The 16,943-nt window shown below is 44.7% G+C and overlaps 1 protein-coding gene across 3 annotated transcripts in view; it reads right to left on the reverse strand.

Annotated features, from left to right (window-relative positions):
- Positions 1-16,943, reverse strand: part of RAD51B (RAD51 paralog B) — a 545,220-nt gene that overhangs the window by 41,578 nt on the left and 486,699 nt on the right. For all 3 annotated transcript variants that reach the window (XM_080666682.1, XM_080666681.1, XM_080666683.1), the window contains one exon: positions 11,186-11,289. In XM_080666682.1, coding sequence (XP_080522808.1) covers positions 11,186-11,289 — 104 coding nt within the window. The remainder of the gene's footprint in view (positions 1-11,185; positions 11,290-16,943) is intronic.

A 16,943-nucleotide genomic window follows, 5' to 3' on the forward strand; every position in this document is an offset into this window, starting at 1 on the left:
TTTCCTTCCTTTCTCTTTCTTAATTTCTTCCTGCCTTCATTCTTTCATTTCCTTGTTTTTGTTTTGATAGCAAATAGCAGAACACTAAAGGCAAGCCCAGACATGGAAAAGACAGAAAAGGCGCTGGCTGGTAAGGCCAGAACTTGGAAGTTGAGAGAGGAAGGTCCCAGATATGCCGACTGAATGGCAAGGTCCAGAGGACCATGTCCCATGGAGCTCACTCGTCCGTAAGAATGTTTTGTTGCCATGCTGTTACAGGCAATAACTAATTTTTATTTCACAGAGATAGAAAAAGCTCTCTCAAAGCAATGACTCGTTCCACTCTTCGAAGGGATCATGCCACCTGGTATAGTCACTGAAGGTGGCTGCACCAGTGGCAGAATGGAGAAGTTTTCCAAGCGGCATGCATGAACACTCTTACATTAACATGGAACGCAGTATGGGAAAATGGTTAAAAACCCAGGGATTGGGGGGAAGGGTGTATGGGGGAGGGGGGACCCTTAAAAGCCATGTGATTTAGAGCAATTTTTTAAAGCTCTATAAAGCCCAATGTACTCATCTTTAAAGTATACCTAGTAATACCTATCTCATAGGGTAGTTGTGAAGTTTGAACAAGAAAATACCCATAGCCAAGACCGGTTTGGCTCAGTGGATAGAGCGTCAGCCTGCGGACTGAAAGGTCCCAGGTTCGATTCCAGTCAAGGGCACGTGACTTGGTTGCGGGCACATCCCCAGTGGGAGGTGTGCAAGAGGCAGCTGATCAATGTTTCTCTCTCATCGATGTTTCTAACTCTCTATCCCTCTTCCTTCCTCTCTGTAGAAAATCAATAAAATATATTTAAAAAAAAAAAAGAAAATACCCATAAAGCCACTTGGCACAAAGGAAACTCTTAATAAATGGCTGGGTAGACAGAGCAAAGCAGTCTGAAAGCTGGGGCTGTGGGGTCTTTGGGTGATGCCTGCTCAATCCCTCCCAGCTATACCCGGTGCCTCGGGGCCACCTTTTTAAGGTTTGTAATGATGCACCTCACTCTGGAGGCTTGACACTCAGATAAGTCTGTGACTTAAGAGTCGTGGATTAACATCCCAGCTCAATCGCTCCTTGCCAATTCCGAGTCAAGACTTCAGAGGGAGGCCGTGGGTACGGCCACTGGAGCCTGGCTCTCCAAAGGTGTTCCCGCAGTCATAGGCCCTTTGGTAACAATAAAACAAGGGTCCAAGGCACAAGCACACATGCTCTTTGTCCTAGATGCCAGCACGCTTAAGCTCCGCCAAGCCAAGAAGGAAAACTTTCAGAAAGGGACCCTCTGTGGAAAAATCTCTGCTTCTAGCATTTGAACTCTAAGGCAACTGCCAGGAGCCATTGGCTGATTAAAAAATCTAGGCAAGGCTATTGCCTGTGGAGAGAGGGCAAGAATGTAAGGAAGGAGTGAGTGTAAACTCCACGGCAACTGAAACCAGGAAAGCTCCTGGACTTGTATTGCAGCTGACAAGCCCTCACTCATGCCCTGGAGAGTGTTGGGCAAATCTTCAAATGCTATGGTCACATAATCAGACTTCCATACATTCAAATCAAATGCTGGAGATAGATTTGCTGGGTTTTCCCTCACACCTCTACCACATTAATCCTTTGGCTGTTTCCCATCCCCCAACACCTAATTTCAAAAGCCATTAGGATTATGGAAGGGCCTGAAGCCTCACCCCACCCACCGCCCGATCCAGCTGACATGCACGCCCCACTGTACCGTGCTGTGACCCTCATGGCCACAGCGGACTCCTGAAACAAAGCAGCAACCACAGGCCCAGGCAGTGCACCACCTCAGGCAAGCCAACTCCCCAGCAACAGCAACCAGCTCGGAAATCTCCAAGCTGGGTCTACTTTGGCCACATGTGTGACAAGCTATGCTTTTCAAATCACACAAACATACACAGGGCAAAGAGCATTTCTGAATCCTGGTCACATGCCAGATGCATTTCTAAGGCAAACGATGGAAAGAGCAAGAGAAAAAGCAAGAAGCAGCTCATCATCTCCTTCCTAATGTCCCTGTCTCAGAGTAGAAGCCGCTACTCTAATACGTAACCCAGCACGCGTTGGAGATATGCTAAGTGGCATCGTAGAGCTAGCCATCCTTGGGGAAAATTCAGAGAGAAAGTTAGTAAGGACCATGCATTGCCAGTCCAAGAATCATCACTTAGTCAAGGCTCCATGTTCCAGTACCTCATTTTATTCCTATATTTTCTTTTTTTTAAAAGCCTACAACTAAACAGAACATGATGTAACAAAAAGAATGTAGCTTCTGGAGTTATACAAATTTGGTTTCAAATCTGACACCACTACTGAATACAAGTTACTTACCCTCCCAGCCCAGGTTCTCCCTGTGTAGAAAGGGAGATGATAAGATCCATGCTGAAGGGCTGTTGTCAGGGTTCATGGAAATAATGCATGTGAAAGGCTGGAACATGAGGCCTGCAGCCCCAGGTACTCAAGACAATTCTCAGGGGGAAGGGGGTGTGAGGGGTGCGGGAAGAGATTGGACAAAAATCTTACACCTATGGATGAAGACAGTGGTGGGGGGTAAGGGCATGGGGTGGGGTGGGGAATCAGGTGGAGGGGAGCTATGGGGGGGGGGAGAGGAACACCTGTAATAATCTGAACAATAAAGATTTATTTAAAAAAATAAATTCAGATACTGACACAAACTAAAAAACAAAAACAAACAAACAAAAAAAATGAACTCCCCACCATCCCTAGAGAATAAAGAGGGCTTAAATTAGCATTGCCCGGAGCACGAGAACAGAGCAATGATGCTCTTCACTACCGAAGATGGTACCCTGAGATGGCCGGAAATGGGTCCCCATACAGGCTGCCTCCTGCCTCCTGTCCTCTATGTCCCCATTCTGACCCAAAGACTCAAAAATATGATAACCACAAAGTTTCTCCCATGCTGAGAAGACCAGACAAACCAAAGATCAGGACACTCCAGTTTTCCCAAACCACCGCACACCTTTATCTAATGAGGATAGGTGACAGGAAGCCCAAGGTTCAAGGGTGACCCTCCATGGGCACAAATGACTGTAGGAGAGGGGAAGGGAAGTCAGCCCTGTTGGCAGGATGTTGTCTATAAGGAACGTCATTTGGCTGGGAAGTCTATGCTCCCTGTGAAGTTCAACTTGGAAAAACTTACTTATTTACATGGCTGGACCCAAGAACTTAAAATGCTGACTTTTATCTGGTAATTCATTCAATGTGGGGTGGGAAGGTGCCTTTTAAAAATATTTTGCTGCAGAGTTCTGTGGAACCCTTTTGGGAACCATTGGAAGTCACTGGGATATAAATATCACATTCCCCACAAACCCGGTAATTTGATTGAGCTTGGGGAATTTTTTTTTGTCTACTTTTTTTAGTTTACCTACTAAAAGTCAGCACAGTACAGTGAAAATAGCAACAGATTAGGAGTTAGGAGAATTGAATTCCAGTTCCACTTCTGTTACTAGTTGTGTGACCCTGAGTAAGTCACTTCACCTCCATGACTTACCCCCATCTAAAACGAGGGGCCAGAACAGAGTGTGGGTTTGAGGACCACCCCTGTGAGAACCGGGGGCCTGGGAACCTTCACTGTTAACAAACACCTGCGATTCTTAAGCTCATGGCAGTTGAGAATCACTGCATAAGAAGATCTCTAGAGGGTTCTTTCTAGCGAGAGTGCTGCTTCGGTTATAAATCAGTTCAGAGTTTATGTGGATACTAAATCCTTTCTCCCCTTTGTTTTTTCAAACCAAAGATGTTGACCCATTTTCTTCTCACTCACAGCTAACCAACCAAGGCTAAAATACAACATCCTGTCCAACCTTCACTCTCAAATGAGCCAAATAAATCTCAGCGTCCTTGACTCTCCGGTCACTGCCTGTCCGAGAGATCTTGTAGCTGTTTCCTATGATGTTTTCCAACTAAAAGCACTTCTCTTCCCCAGCGCGACAATGAGGGCTTCAGTTTGGTTCCAAAGCCCTGTGTCTCTTCTACTTCCTGCAGCAGCTGAGATTTCTCTAGAAATCTCTCATCCACATATTTGCCCTGGTTTACTTAGCAAGTTAGAGCTGGAGGGGTCACTGCGTAAGATTTGGTACCAGACAGTGTGTACAAATAAAACTAGTCAGAGCTGGCGGAGAATGACGGAGGAGATAAAACACTGGTGAAATGAGTGGCTCATTAAAGGGGAAGTCACCTAAATATTCTGGGAGTGAACTAGGCGTTCAGGTACCGATGGTCGGAGCTCACGAACCTCTAAGAGAGAAATAAGAACATGTTTTGTTTCCCATAAAACAAATGTATTGAATTTACAGTAGCATTCTTTTTTAAAATATATGTATTTTTATTGATTTCAGAGAGGGAGAGAGAGGGAGAGATAGATAGAAACATTAATGATGAGAGAGAAGCATTGATCAGCTGCCTCCTGCATGCCCCACACCAGGGATTGAACCCACAACCCAGGCATGTGCCCTGACCACGGAATCAAAACGTGATCTCCTGGTATATAGGTAAACATTCAACCACTGAGCCATGCCAGCCGGGCTACAGTAGTATTCTTTAGTCACAGATACAACTCTACTTGATGAAAAATGGTATCTAAACCCTATGGTGGTTCCCCTGCCCTTGTTTTGTTTTGATTTCAATTTGAACTTTCATTGCCCCCATGTGGCTCAAAATCTCCTAGGAAAAACAGACTTTGCCCCTCAGCAGAGATGCATGGTCTGTCACAGCCAAAGCATCTGAAAGGGAGACCCCGGTCAGAACCACGGGAGCAACTGTAGAATGCGTTTTTAACTGGTTATTTCCAATGGCACCTCTTCAAGGGAAAGTTTTTTCTACTTGAGCCCATTCCAAAATAGTGATTTTTTTTTTTTTTTTTTTTTTAGCACACTGACATTTTTCAAAGGGAGTCCCGTGGAGTTTGTTTGTTTGTTTGTTTGTGTAGGTGGTGGGAAGATATTGATGTTCTTCTCTCCAGTGTGGAGATAGCAATGGGAAGTGTGCCCGTGGGTGCATGCATGGACCTTTCTCAGGTGGAGCCGGTCTTTATACTCTGCGAGTCCCAGCTCACACACTCGGGTGCTGTTACTGCATACTTGCAGGTAGGATTTCCTCAGATTTTTAATACATATGACTGGTGACCTGAAAAAAGGAATCTTTTGAAGAGTCACCCTTCTGGGTTCCCCTTTTACACATTTTCCCAATCTGCTCAATACCTGTTGGAGCTCGTCTGATGGAAGGGTGTGAGCAGGGGGTTAGATTTCACACTCGAGCAGCTCTGAAAAGGGAGTAAACATTTATACCCAAGGCAATGGACTTGGCTAGGATTCTCTGTTCCCTCTGCTATTTCTGCAGATATTTATGCTTAAAAAATAATTTCTCCCAGGCCTGCAGCATAGCCAAACGTCTCTTCTGGCTGGATCCAGTAAAACACACACACACACACACACACACACACACACACACACACACACACACGGGTCTCCTTGCCTAAAAACAGATGAGCTGGGGTAGAAAAAAAGAGAATAAGCATGGTGATCTGGGACCATTTTACAAAGGGAGAAGGGCTCATCTTTGAACGAGGGCAACTGTGTTTAGGGTTCGGCTTACTTACACAAAGGAACTCCAACCAGGATTTCAAGAGAAGCCTGGTTCCCACTCTCCCATAGCCCCCAGCAGGCTGGTTCTACAAAAAATGGGTTCCTGTATTCTTACAGTGTTTCTAAATAAGTATCTGCTTGTAGTTGTCGAGTTTGATGCTCACTTTTAAAATGGACATTACTAATACTTTGGGAGAACTATTCAATTGGAAAACTCAGTTGCTATGGAGAAGAGTGATTCTAAATAAGCAGTGTGTTCTTCCCTAAGACTGGGTTCACATACAGCTACAAGGAGTTTGCTTCCTTCTTTATCTCTCTTTCTAAATAAATGTATTGAATATGTAAGTGTCAAGCATTGATCTTGCCTCTGAGGGAATGCAGGAAAGATTCCGTCATGGGGCTCATCCTTCAGGTCTCACACGGGCCAAAACAGAATCAAATTTTGAGGTGCAACTGCGGGCAAGACTGAGGGAAGAGGGCCTGATTAGGGCTGGGGTGCTGGGGTCCTCAGAGTGATGGTGTTTGTCTTTCAAAATATAAAATGGGCACTGAAAGAAGAGTCCTGTCACCAGAAAGGAAACACTGAATAACTTCCAAGATGCAAAACAACCTGGGACTGTGAGAAAAGCCCACGGATTGAAATAAGGAGCAGGAGTGGAGTGATGTTATTGGTCTTGTCAACAACGTGCGTCTCTTACTAGTAGTCTCTTTCCTCAGTGATCTGGCACGTCAGGGTGCCTTCTACATGGAAGATGAAAATATTGTTCTAAAGCCCATTTAAATAAACCTGCTGGAGGAAAAAGTCACCTCTTTCCAATTTGTTGAAATAAGAGAGTCATAATATTTATTTCATCAAGGGAGTGTGAAGCTTAGTTGGGATTAATTTACTTCAGTACTTTTATATAATCCCACATGTGGTTTGTAGGAACAGACTGCATGAAGATTTGATGAGGAATAGTATGAATATTTCATCAAGGTTTACATCCTTTTTTCAAGTATAACCACCCTCACTCTAGCTTTTCTAGTCCCTCAATACAAGGTGCCTGGTTTCCGTGAGAACTTCCCAAGGTGGGCCTCAGCCAATCCAGTGTGGATGCTGCTGCCCCATTTGTCAGCACAGGACCTCCAGTTGTGCTAGGGCCCTCCCTCTCCTCTAAGGCGCACTTGGCTCAAGTTGCGCGCATGCAGCACCTACTGTTTACATGTTTATAATTTCCCCAGGTTGATTGTGAACAACTGCAAGGCATCAACTTACTTATATGTTGAATCTCTTACAAGCATCTTACACAGTAACTAGCAGAGAAGAGGTGATTAAATAAAGGTTTTTCAAATGAATGGGTACACACATCCTATGCTCATGTTTTCAGGCAAACACCAACCCAAGTGTTCGGAATCTATGACTTGACCTCCTGTCTTTCTCCTTTTGCTCCACCCTCACCCCAACATCTTCCCTTTCCTTCTCTAGTAACCTGATTTGATCTATATCAGGTTTCCAACCTGGGGGAGCTCTACAAATAAAACGCACACTGAGGCCTCGCCCCACCAGCAGGAATGCTGACTGCATTGGTCAGGGTGCGGCCCTGGTGCTGGTATTTTGTAACCACTCCTAGGAGGGGTCTACAGACACCCAGGCTTCAGAAACACAGATTTAAAGTGATACTCAAGTCCCACCTTCTTCTGATAAGACTAACGTGCCTCTTTTGAGTTTACCTTCCTCGGGACTCAGAGCAGTGCTAACCACGTATTAGGTAATAACCCATGTGATATCATTTCAGTACTAGTTTGTGCTTTAACGCCTGCACTTCATTTCGGTAATTCATGAGTGTGTATGTGGGCATGCGTGTGTATTATATGCCTCAGTCATTTCTCGGGTTAGACCAGAAGAAACTTGAAGGCAGGAACCGTCTGCTACTTCTTTGCATCCCGCTGCCATGCACGTGGCGAACCAAGTCATACTTTTATTTATGTAACAAAACCAAGTTCACTAAAACGCAAGCACAGAACCCCTGGCCGTGGCCATTTTAATTCAACTCTAAGGACATGTCTTTAGTAAGAATAAAAATGTTGCAAAAAAGGGTGGGGCAGGATTGAAGCCAAGGAGGAAAAGAGTAAATAAAAGTCAAATGGAAAAAAGGCTAAATTAGTCCAAAAGAAAATGCTTCCCAGCTTCAGAAGAGCGTTTTCACAAACACTGAAGCAGAATAAACAAGAGAATTAGCTTGGCTTGCGCCCTGATAAGGAGATTTCTTCCTTGGCTGTATAATTCTACAACGTTCCCAGGGTGTAAAGAAAATAATGAGCCGGGGAGGACTCCGTCCCTCGGACTATACAATCCAACTTGGGTTCATCAGCTTGCCGGTCTGCTCAGCGTGCCCTGACCCCTTTCAGCCTCTGAGCTCAGACTAAGCCTCACATCTGAGCCCTGGTGCAGAGCTCAATGTCATAGAAACGGGATAAAACGTAACCTTCATTCCATAACCTTGATCCCTTGGCTTGTGGCTTCTGCTCGCGCATTGAGAGAAAGAAAAAGAATAAAAAAACAAAAGCTCTACCTGTAATTTCCCATAGGAGCTGGTGTTCATATCTGTCTATGGAATGATCTAGGCATGTCCTCCTACTAAGTGGTGTTATAAGAGGTATTATTTGGAGCAATCACCTTAAAAGCACATATTCCAGAAAAGGTGTGTCTTCACGGGGCTCCTCTACTTTGTCATGAAGTAGGACCACAGGAAAGGCTCCATGAATCACTAAGCACACCCTCTGGTGAGCTGAGATCAGGGCATCAGGTCAAGGTGTGTTTTCTATATTAAACTTTATCCTACTTATCAGGCCACAAACGGAATAACTGGTCCCCAAAGGCACACACATTTCTGTAGATAAATTAAGCATACGTTCTTTGGCCTGTGCTGGCCATTTTAACACTGGTCGTATTTTACTTTAAATTTTCATTATTGTTTGAAACATGATTCAAAAGCATTTAACTCTGCTCTTGATTGATTAGCAATGATTGATTAGCAATGTCCTTTATAGATTAAGATAATACCATGGACCCCTGTAAATGGTATATGAGCTGGTAGGCTGTCACTGATCTATCCACGCTTTGATCCGGGTTCTTTTCATAACCAGTGGCCTACAATTGACCTTATGACCCAAGAACCAACAGCCACCAAAATGTTCCAGTCACCAAAGAGACACAGAATAATAGCATTTGTTCTACTATCTACTTCCTGTTGACACTAACAAAATAGAGATGACTGGTTAATTTAATAAAACAAATGAAAAAAATGTGGCTCTAACTTCTTTATTTACTAACTAGAGGCCCAGTGCACAAAATTCATGCACTCAGGGGCAGGAGGTCCCTCAGCCCGGCCTGCACCCTCTTGCAGTCTGGGAGCCTTTGGGGGATGTCTGACTGATGGCTTAGGCCCATGGAGAGCGGGCCTAAGCTGTCAGTTGGACATCCTTAGCGCTGCCACAGAGGCAGGAGAGGCTCCCGCCACCACTGCTGTACTCACCAGCCGTGAGCCCGGCTTCTGGCTGAGTGGCGCTCCCCCTGTGGGAGTGCACTGATCACCAGGGGCAGCTCCTGAGTTGAGTGTCTGCCCCCTGGTGGCCAGTGCATGTCATAGCAACTGGTCTTTCTGCTGTTGGGCCAAAACCGGCTCTCTGACATCCCCCGAGGGGTCCCAGATTGTGAAAGGGTGCAGGCCAGGCCAAGGGACCCCACCAGTGCATAATCGTGGCCGGGGAGGGACTGTGGGAGGGCTCCAGGGCATGTCCGGCTCATCTTGCTCAGTCCCGATTGGCTGGACCCCAGCAGCAAGCTAAGCTACCAGTCGGAGCCTCTGCCCCCTGGTGGTCAGTGCACATGATAGCGAGCAGTTGAGCAGCCTTAGCATATCATTAGCATATTACGCTTTGATTGGTTGAACGGCCAACTAGATGACCAAACACTTAGCATATTAGGCTTTTATTATATAGGATAAACACTAACTAGAATTAGTAAAACTAGAATCTGGGAGCCTGGAACCCACAATACCATGTAAAATAGACTGAATCACAAAATCAGTGTGTGTGTCATCTAACATCTAAAACAGAGATAAAGTACAAAAGTTTTCAAGGAGTGGGGTTAAGGATCCATGAAAATGACCGAATCAACACTGACCCACAGGACCCTGCTTCCTCAAGGAGTCCAGGGAACAGAGCTTGACATTCCTTAGAGACATGCCTGAGAGCTGCAAGCAGGGTTTATTTAATAACACTTATAACCTGGGGTACAAACCTAAGGTCATTAGGTCCTACAGGAACATTTTTGAATGCATTCTACTGAAAAGAAATGGATGCAGAACCCAGGAAACTTGAGTTATCAGAGAAAAGGCCTCATGGAGGCAATGAGCACGCCAGGGCCTGAAAACTCAAGAATGCTCCCCGGAATGAAAACAAGCAGCTCCATCGCCTCAGAACACAGCTGACTCAGTCCTCAGCTGGAACACTATTTACATAGTCCGAGTAAACCAAGAGGAGTCCTCTGGTCTGTAACCAAGAGCACTCAGAAAGCTATGTCTGGAACAGGCAAGGGCTCCTGTCTGTTTTGGATGATTCATGACTCCCTGAAAAAGAGCCAGTTCACCGAATGCAGGTAAAGGGCCACACGCCCTTCCCACCACCCCCTCTGGGAAGGGCCACCAGCGAGCGTAACATTTCATGCCTCTTCAATTAATGACTTGGATTTGTTATATATTTAGCAAAATGGGCAAATGTGGGTTCTGCATTCTGCCCCATCCATTACATCAGAATAATCACCCTGGTTTCCCTCTCCTCCTGTGTGCAGAGGATGTCGTGGTGGAACCTGGTCTACACAGGATGAAGCTGAAGTTAGCCATCAGGAAGAAGAAATTTCCTAATTAGGAGGCATCTTTCCAAAAGGTCAGACAGTGGCGGTCCTTTCTTAGGGGGTGAAGGGAAGATGAAGAAGGGGTAGAAATGAACTCTTCTGGGTGAGGGGGAAATCCTCATTTGAGGCCAGGACAGAACCCACCAACAGGGAGCTCTTAGAGGCAGCATCCTTTCACAGAGCTCTCTAGCATCACCCAGTCCTTTAAACTACTGGCTATGAGTTGATGTAAAAGTACCCAGGACCTGGAGAACAGTTATTCACTTGGCAAGGTCTGCCTGGCCTAAGGTTTTCAAAGCACATTCATCTCAAGAAAAAGCACCATCACTTTTTAATTTGTATATGAATGACCTAGTGCTTGACCAAAAGGGTGATCATTCACCCTTTACTGATAGAGAACCTGAGATCCCTAGAGGTGTATACCTTGGTCACTTACAAGCTATTGGCTACCATCAGGTCACTTACAAGCTATTGGCCACCATGCAAACTCTCTTGGGTCTATACTTACAGTTTTTTTCCTGTAAGTGACTTGTGTCCCCACTTCATTTTACTGCTGTTGGGGGCAGTTAGGGGTGCTTTTTGTTTTATTTTTCCCTACGCCCTGTGTTGGGCCAGGATAGACAACATGACCTTGACAATCATGAACAATGTCAAAGCACTCACCTGTCTTCTCTCTGAACCAAGGCTTTGGAAAATCAGCCGTGTGTTCACACTGTGGCTCCAGGTGTTGCCTAGTGCAGCTGTCACACAGCTGGATCCAGAAGGGCCTGAAACAGAACAGAACATAGCTATGATCTTGATGCCCTTTCTTGTGATGGTGTTTCACAAAAGTCCAGTCATTGCTCATTACTTAGAGCACATGGAGGCTCAGTTCAAGACCACCGAAGCTGGTGAATTAGAGAAGGAGAGGGGTTAAAGAATTTGAGACCAAAAATAAAAGCCAGCATGAGTTTCCTTCAGCCTCAGAGAAAGTGACCAATACAGGCTAAAGGTAACAGAGTTACACAGCAATAAGAGGTCTCACTGCAAGGTAATTTGGAACCACTGCTAATACTAAATCAAGCCACTCAACATCCATCGTAGAAAGGCGAAATGCTACTATATAGAGTAAGAGCTGGTTATGAAATAGTCTTAGTTCAATAGAGTTGTAAAACGTTTTTGGCTTGATAAGTATTTTAACTCAGTGTTCCTTATCAATATAGAAATGGTGGCATATGCATATAAAATTCCTTTTCCCTTCCAAATCCGCCCCCCCTCCCCCCCACACACACCTGGAAGAGGAATCTGGAAGATCTCACAATTTCATATCTCTGTATTAGACATTCTTATCCCAAGAGAAACATTCTTTTACCACCTAAGACGTTCCTAAAAGGGGAGGATCTGAAGCAAACTCTAGTTTCCCCCAAGTTGTATTTCAGCTGCTGTCTTCCACCTCCAGAACTTCTCGGTGCCTCTTGACATCTATTCTGCTCGCCTCCTCTTCTTCTTTCTCACAGGCAGGCTAATAGGTTCCATCCTCTAGCCGCCAGCCTTTGCTGTCATATCTAGTTGCCTCTGACGCCTGTGCCCATGTTTGGCCTGGGCCAGGGGAGGAATTCTGGTCTTTTACCCTTTGTGCCTGAGGATAAAGTACTAACTCCTGAGCATACTTGGTCATCTGCGCCTGTAGTCCTCTCTGGCCCCACCATTGTAAGCTCTCTCCCTGGATGGTGCCTTGCAATTTCCTGACTTCTCAGTCCTCAACCTCCCTGACTTCTTGTCAGCAGTTGACAAAGCTTCCCCCTCCTTTGACATCCAATAGTCTGGCCTCTTCTTCTTAGTGGGTGGACTGCAGAGAGCTGGCCATGTCCAAAATTCTTCCTAATACCTAAGTGCCTTCAGTGGCTAGGAAATAAATTAATACAGAGGCCAGGTGTTTGATTGTAACACGTAGAAATTCTTTACTGCAACAAAATAGATGTACACTCTTCCATTTTTCTTTTAAAAATCTCAGTCTGTCTTTCCTTTCTTGATAGAGACACATTAACAGAGAAATGTTTTCTGCTGTAAGTACACCAACACGGCCAGGGCTTGAGCAACTGATTTTTCTCTTTTTGCATTTTTATGAAACAGCTCTATTGAGATAATTCACACATCATACAAACCACCCACTTAAAGTGCAATGGTTTTTACTACATGCAGAATTGTTCAACCATTGCCACAATCAAACTCTAGGACACTTCATCACCCCAAACGTAAGCCCTAGACCATGGGTCCTCAAACTTTTTAAACAGGGGGCCAGTTCACTGTCCCTCAGACCATTGGAAAGCCGGACTATAGTTTTTTTTAAAAAAAACTATGAACAAATTCCTATGCGCACTGCGGGCCCGGGACGAGTCGGCTGCTAAGCAGGACAGGCAGCGGCACCCAGCGGGCTGGATAAATGTCCTCGGCCGGCCGCATGTGGCCCGCAGGCCGTAGTTTGAGGACGCCTGCCCTAGACCCTTAACCATAAGCCTCCAGCCCTTCTTTCCTGCCCCAGCTCCAGCCCCAGCCCCAGGCAACTGTGGTGAATTAGGGAATTCATCCAGGACCTCAAGGGGGAAGCCCTGATCAGCTCTGACTGCTGATATCTTGTGTCAATTTGAGTTCATAGTTAGCCACATCTTTTGATTTTTAAAAGAGAAGCCAGAAATCAATATTTTAAGTACAATCTCCTGATTTTTAATGTTGTTTTAGTTATTTGTTTTAAACACACAATAAGTATGCATATGCACCAGATATGACTCACTCCCACCAAGCTGGCAATGTCTGCTCCACACGGATGATTCCTCAGCCCTTGTCTCAGTCCCTGACTTGTCTCAGCACCTGTCCTCTGTTTTGAACCACAAGAACTGTAAGCCTGACGTAATGAATTTTAGCACCATAAATTCCTTATCTTCCAATAAAGCTCATATCTCCCCATAGAGACGCACTCCTCTTTCATTGTCCTTGTCTTTGGCCTTCCTTTTAATCTGGTTTGAAACCTGAGTTCCATTTTTAAGTTCCTTCTCTCATGCTCCTCACGTCCAATAAATTGTAAAGCCCTATTGGTTTGACTGTAAACCCTCACCTGCATCCTTCCCGAACCTCCATTCTCTCCTACCCCAACCTTAGATCAGACCCACATGAGCTTCCACCTGGGACGAGTGCCATAGCTTTTTACCTGGTCTCCACGCTACTGGCAGGCCTTCCTTATAAAAGCCCATCCTCTGTTCTCTGGCCCGATTGGTCTCCCTAAGCACACAGCTAAGCACGCCACCCTGCATTCACGATCAGCATGCTCAAATACCTTGTATAGCCCCCATGTACCTTCAAAGAGTTCTAAATTCCCAAGATTGGCATTCAAGGCTCTTCAGCCTATGCCCACACTGCCTTTCCACTCCATTCCACTTCATGTAGATTTTTGTCCCAACTTATCACTTCTTCTCCATGGCCCCTCTACACCTGGAATGCCTCTATGTCCACACATTATTCTCCATACCACTTCCCTGATCCTCATATCTAAACCCCTAAAAACTTACACTCTCTCATGTTACTGCCACTTTCTATCCTGTGGTATGCTACTTGTGTGCTTTACTTCTCTCCCCGAGTGTATATTTCAAGAGGACCAAATCCATGTCTGATTCATGCTAGTATGCCTGAATCACTTAACACAAGGTCTGAGACACAGGATGTTTAATAAATACTGGTTAGATAAATAGTTAATAAGTTATTCTTACTAAACATTGAACCATGTGATGTATTTGTTTTAGCAGATCTATATTCTTAATTCTATCTTGCTTCAGCTAAAATTAATGGTGTACCTTTTTCAAGCAAACTCTAGAAGCTTGTTGCGTAGATGCCTGCTACGTGATAGGAGAGGCTGAGTTTTCGAGTTTGCCAGGGAAAGGCTACATGTGAATCACTAGAAGACGCTAATGAGGGAAGCACTCAAAAATGTTCTTGGTAATAAAACTGTAAGAGTGTCCCAGGTCCAGAAGATGTTTTCAGAAATCAGAGCCACATTGGGCCAGTAGTCACTATTGAGAGAATTCCATGTTCCTAAACAGCATTTAAAAGTACCATATGCTTTGCTGGTTTTTAGACAGGCAAGTTCAGGTCCTAAGGGCCATGAGTGCAAATGCCCATGGAAAAGTTTCCAGAGAAAACCCTGAGCGAGAGAGCTGGAGGAGGTAAATTTCCAGGAGTGCTACCGACACTGACCCACCTACAAGTGCAATAACAGCAAGGCCTTGAAAGTTAATAATAAAAGACAATATTTTTAAGGTACCATATGCTAAGCACTAGGTAAGCCCTTTATATAGGGAGCCCTTCATGTCTTGTTTGAGTTTCATATCTTCGTTCCATCTTTTTACATCCTCACAACCACTCTATGAGATAGATAATATGGTTCCTATTGACAGAGCAAGTCTATGAGAGACTAAGTAACTATCCCAAGGTCACATGGTTGGTTAATGACAGAGCCAGCGTTGCAAACCAGGCTGACAGAATTGTAACCTCTTCTCCATTTAGCTTTCTCCTGCTCCTGGTGTCGAATAGCCTGCTGCTCTGCCAGCCAGGAGGGCCCCTAGGAAGGGCCTGAAGGCCCGTCTTGGGGAAGACACTCAAGGGGGGTGTTGGGAGCATCGTACCACTCATCTCAACTCTGCGTGCTCCTTGGACTCCACACTCAGCTTTCCTGATGCACAGTGATACCCAGAGCAAGGGGTTCCAGAGAGCTATGCAGGCCTGGCTTGGCAAGGTGTTTCACCTGGCTCAACTGGCCCACAGCTGGACTCATGCTCACAGTTGACCTAAAGCTGACCCTCGCTGGTTGAAGATTTAACAATCTGATTGGGATTAGCAAGTTATTTCACTTAACGGAGTCTCAAGCATGGGAAAACAATTGAAGGGTGGTTTTAGGTGGTGGAAACACTTGAGAGAGAATTGGGAGAAAGGGAAGTGAGGAAGCTGTCAGTTACTATCAATTTATAACTTTTTTTTTTCAACTGGAAAACTCAGTGGTCTCATGTCTGTTAACTTTCAAGCATTCTCGTGTGAGGGCTGGTTTAAATGATCATTATTGCTGTTCATGGGGAAATTAAGGTAGAAGGAATCTGCTTACTGGCTTTTCAGAAAAGGCGATTTCCGGCCCAATGACCTAATTGGTCAGGAAATAGATAAGTGAGTCTTCTCTGTGCTCATTTTAAGTGGAAGTTCTGAAAATTGGGGTGCTCTCTCCCTCCCTCCTCTTTGATGACTGATATTTAGACCTGCCAAGGCAACATGACTTCATTGTACTGGAATTAGGTTGATTTCAACACAAATTAAAAAATCAAATAAACGAACTGGGTTTTAAAAGTATTTTCATTATTGGGGATTTTTCACTGTCACCAGTTGAGCCTGCAGAAGTATCTCAATGCACTATGGAGAGAAATGTAATTGATTTACTGTGAAGTCAGGTCTCTATAAAAAAGACTGTGGGAACATTCATTCCCTACTCTCTCAGAGACTCTTTTAGGTAAGTCAAAGCATGTTCTCCTTCTGTGTTTGCTTACCCATCTGTAAAATGTGAATAATAATTCTTGCCCCCAGGCAACCAAAGGTTCCTGGTGACCTTTAGATGAAGATACTTGGTATATATGAATGACAGAAACAATGATGATCAAACACTATAGATGGAATCTGGGAAGAAAATAAGTTTAATCATCATCTTCTACATTGTTTATTCTGCTAATAATAAGGCAAGCTCATAAAGCTCAGTAATGAACTGGTTAAAACAACAGGATTTGGATTCTGGAATCTTTTTCATAACTACACGCTATCTTTTGGATCCAATTCCCCACTCCTTAGGAGTGGGCGTAGGTTACGAAGACGCATTTCTCACAAGGCAAGGAGCTTTCTCTGCGCTGTACACACAGGGTGTGGAGTCTTGTGCAATCAGACTGGAGGAGGATAATCAGGTTGCTATGTAGCCTTGATTTCCAACAAGGTAATGGGCCTCTGGTACCAACCCGTGTCAGCATGGGGAGCCTTCAACGAAAAAAAGCTTCTGTGAAAACATTTCAATTTATGACTTCTGTGGCTTAGCATTTCTAGGAGGTCAAACTGAATCTCCAATACCTAACATAAAAGTGTCTGCTGTGCAGCAAAAGGTCAACTTTAAAAGAATAGGCTTTTCCATGTTGAAATAAATTAAAGTGTAAACAAAGCAGTTACTCCCAGAATAGGAACACGGGGGAAGGAAAGTTCATGGCCTAAGAGGCTGGATATTCTGGACATTGGGTCCCTCCTATCCCTTCAGATGAAAGGCACCTTATTGAGACTAGAAAGAGGAAATTAAAAAAAAAAAGAAAAATATTTTGAGAACTGAAAGGGAAGGAGGTGGTATGTTACCACTGGAACTGACATTCTCCTTCTT

Source organism: Plecotus auritus (assembly GCF_963455305.1).
Source record: "Plecotus auritus genome assembly, chromosome: 1".
NCBI classification, from domain to species: domain Eukaryota; kingdom Metazoa; phylum Chordata; class Mammalia; order Chiroptera; family Vespertilionidae; genus Plecotus; species Plecotus auritus.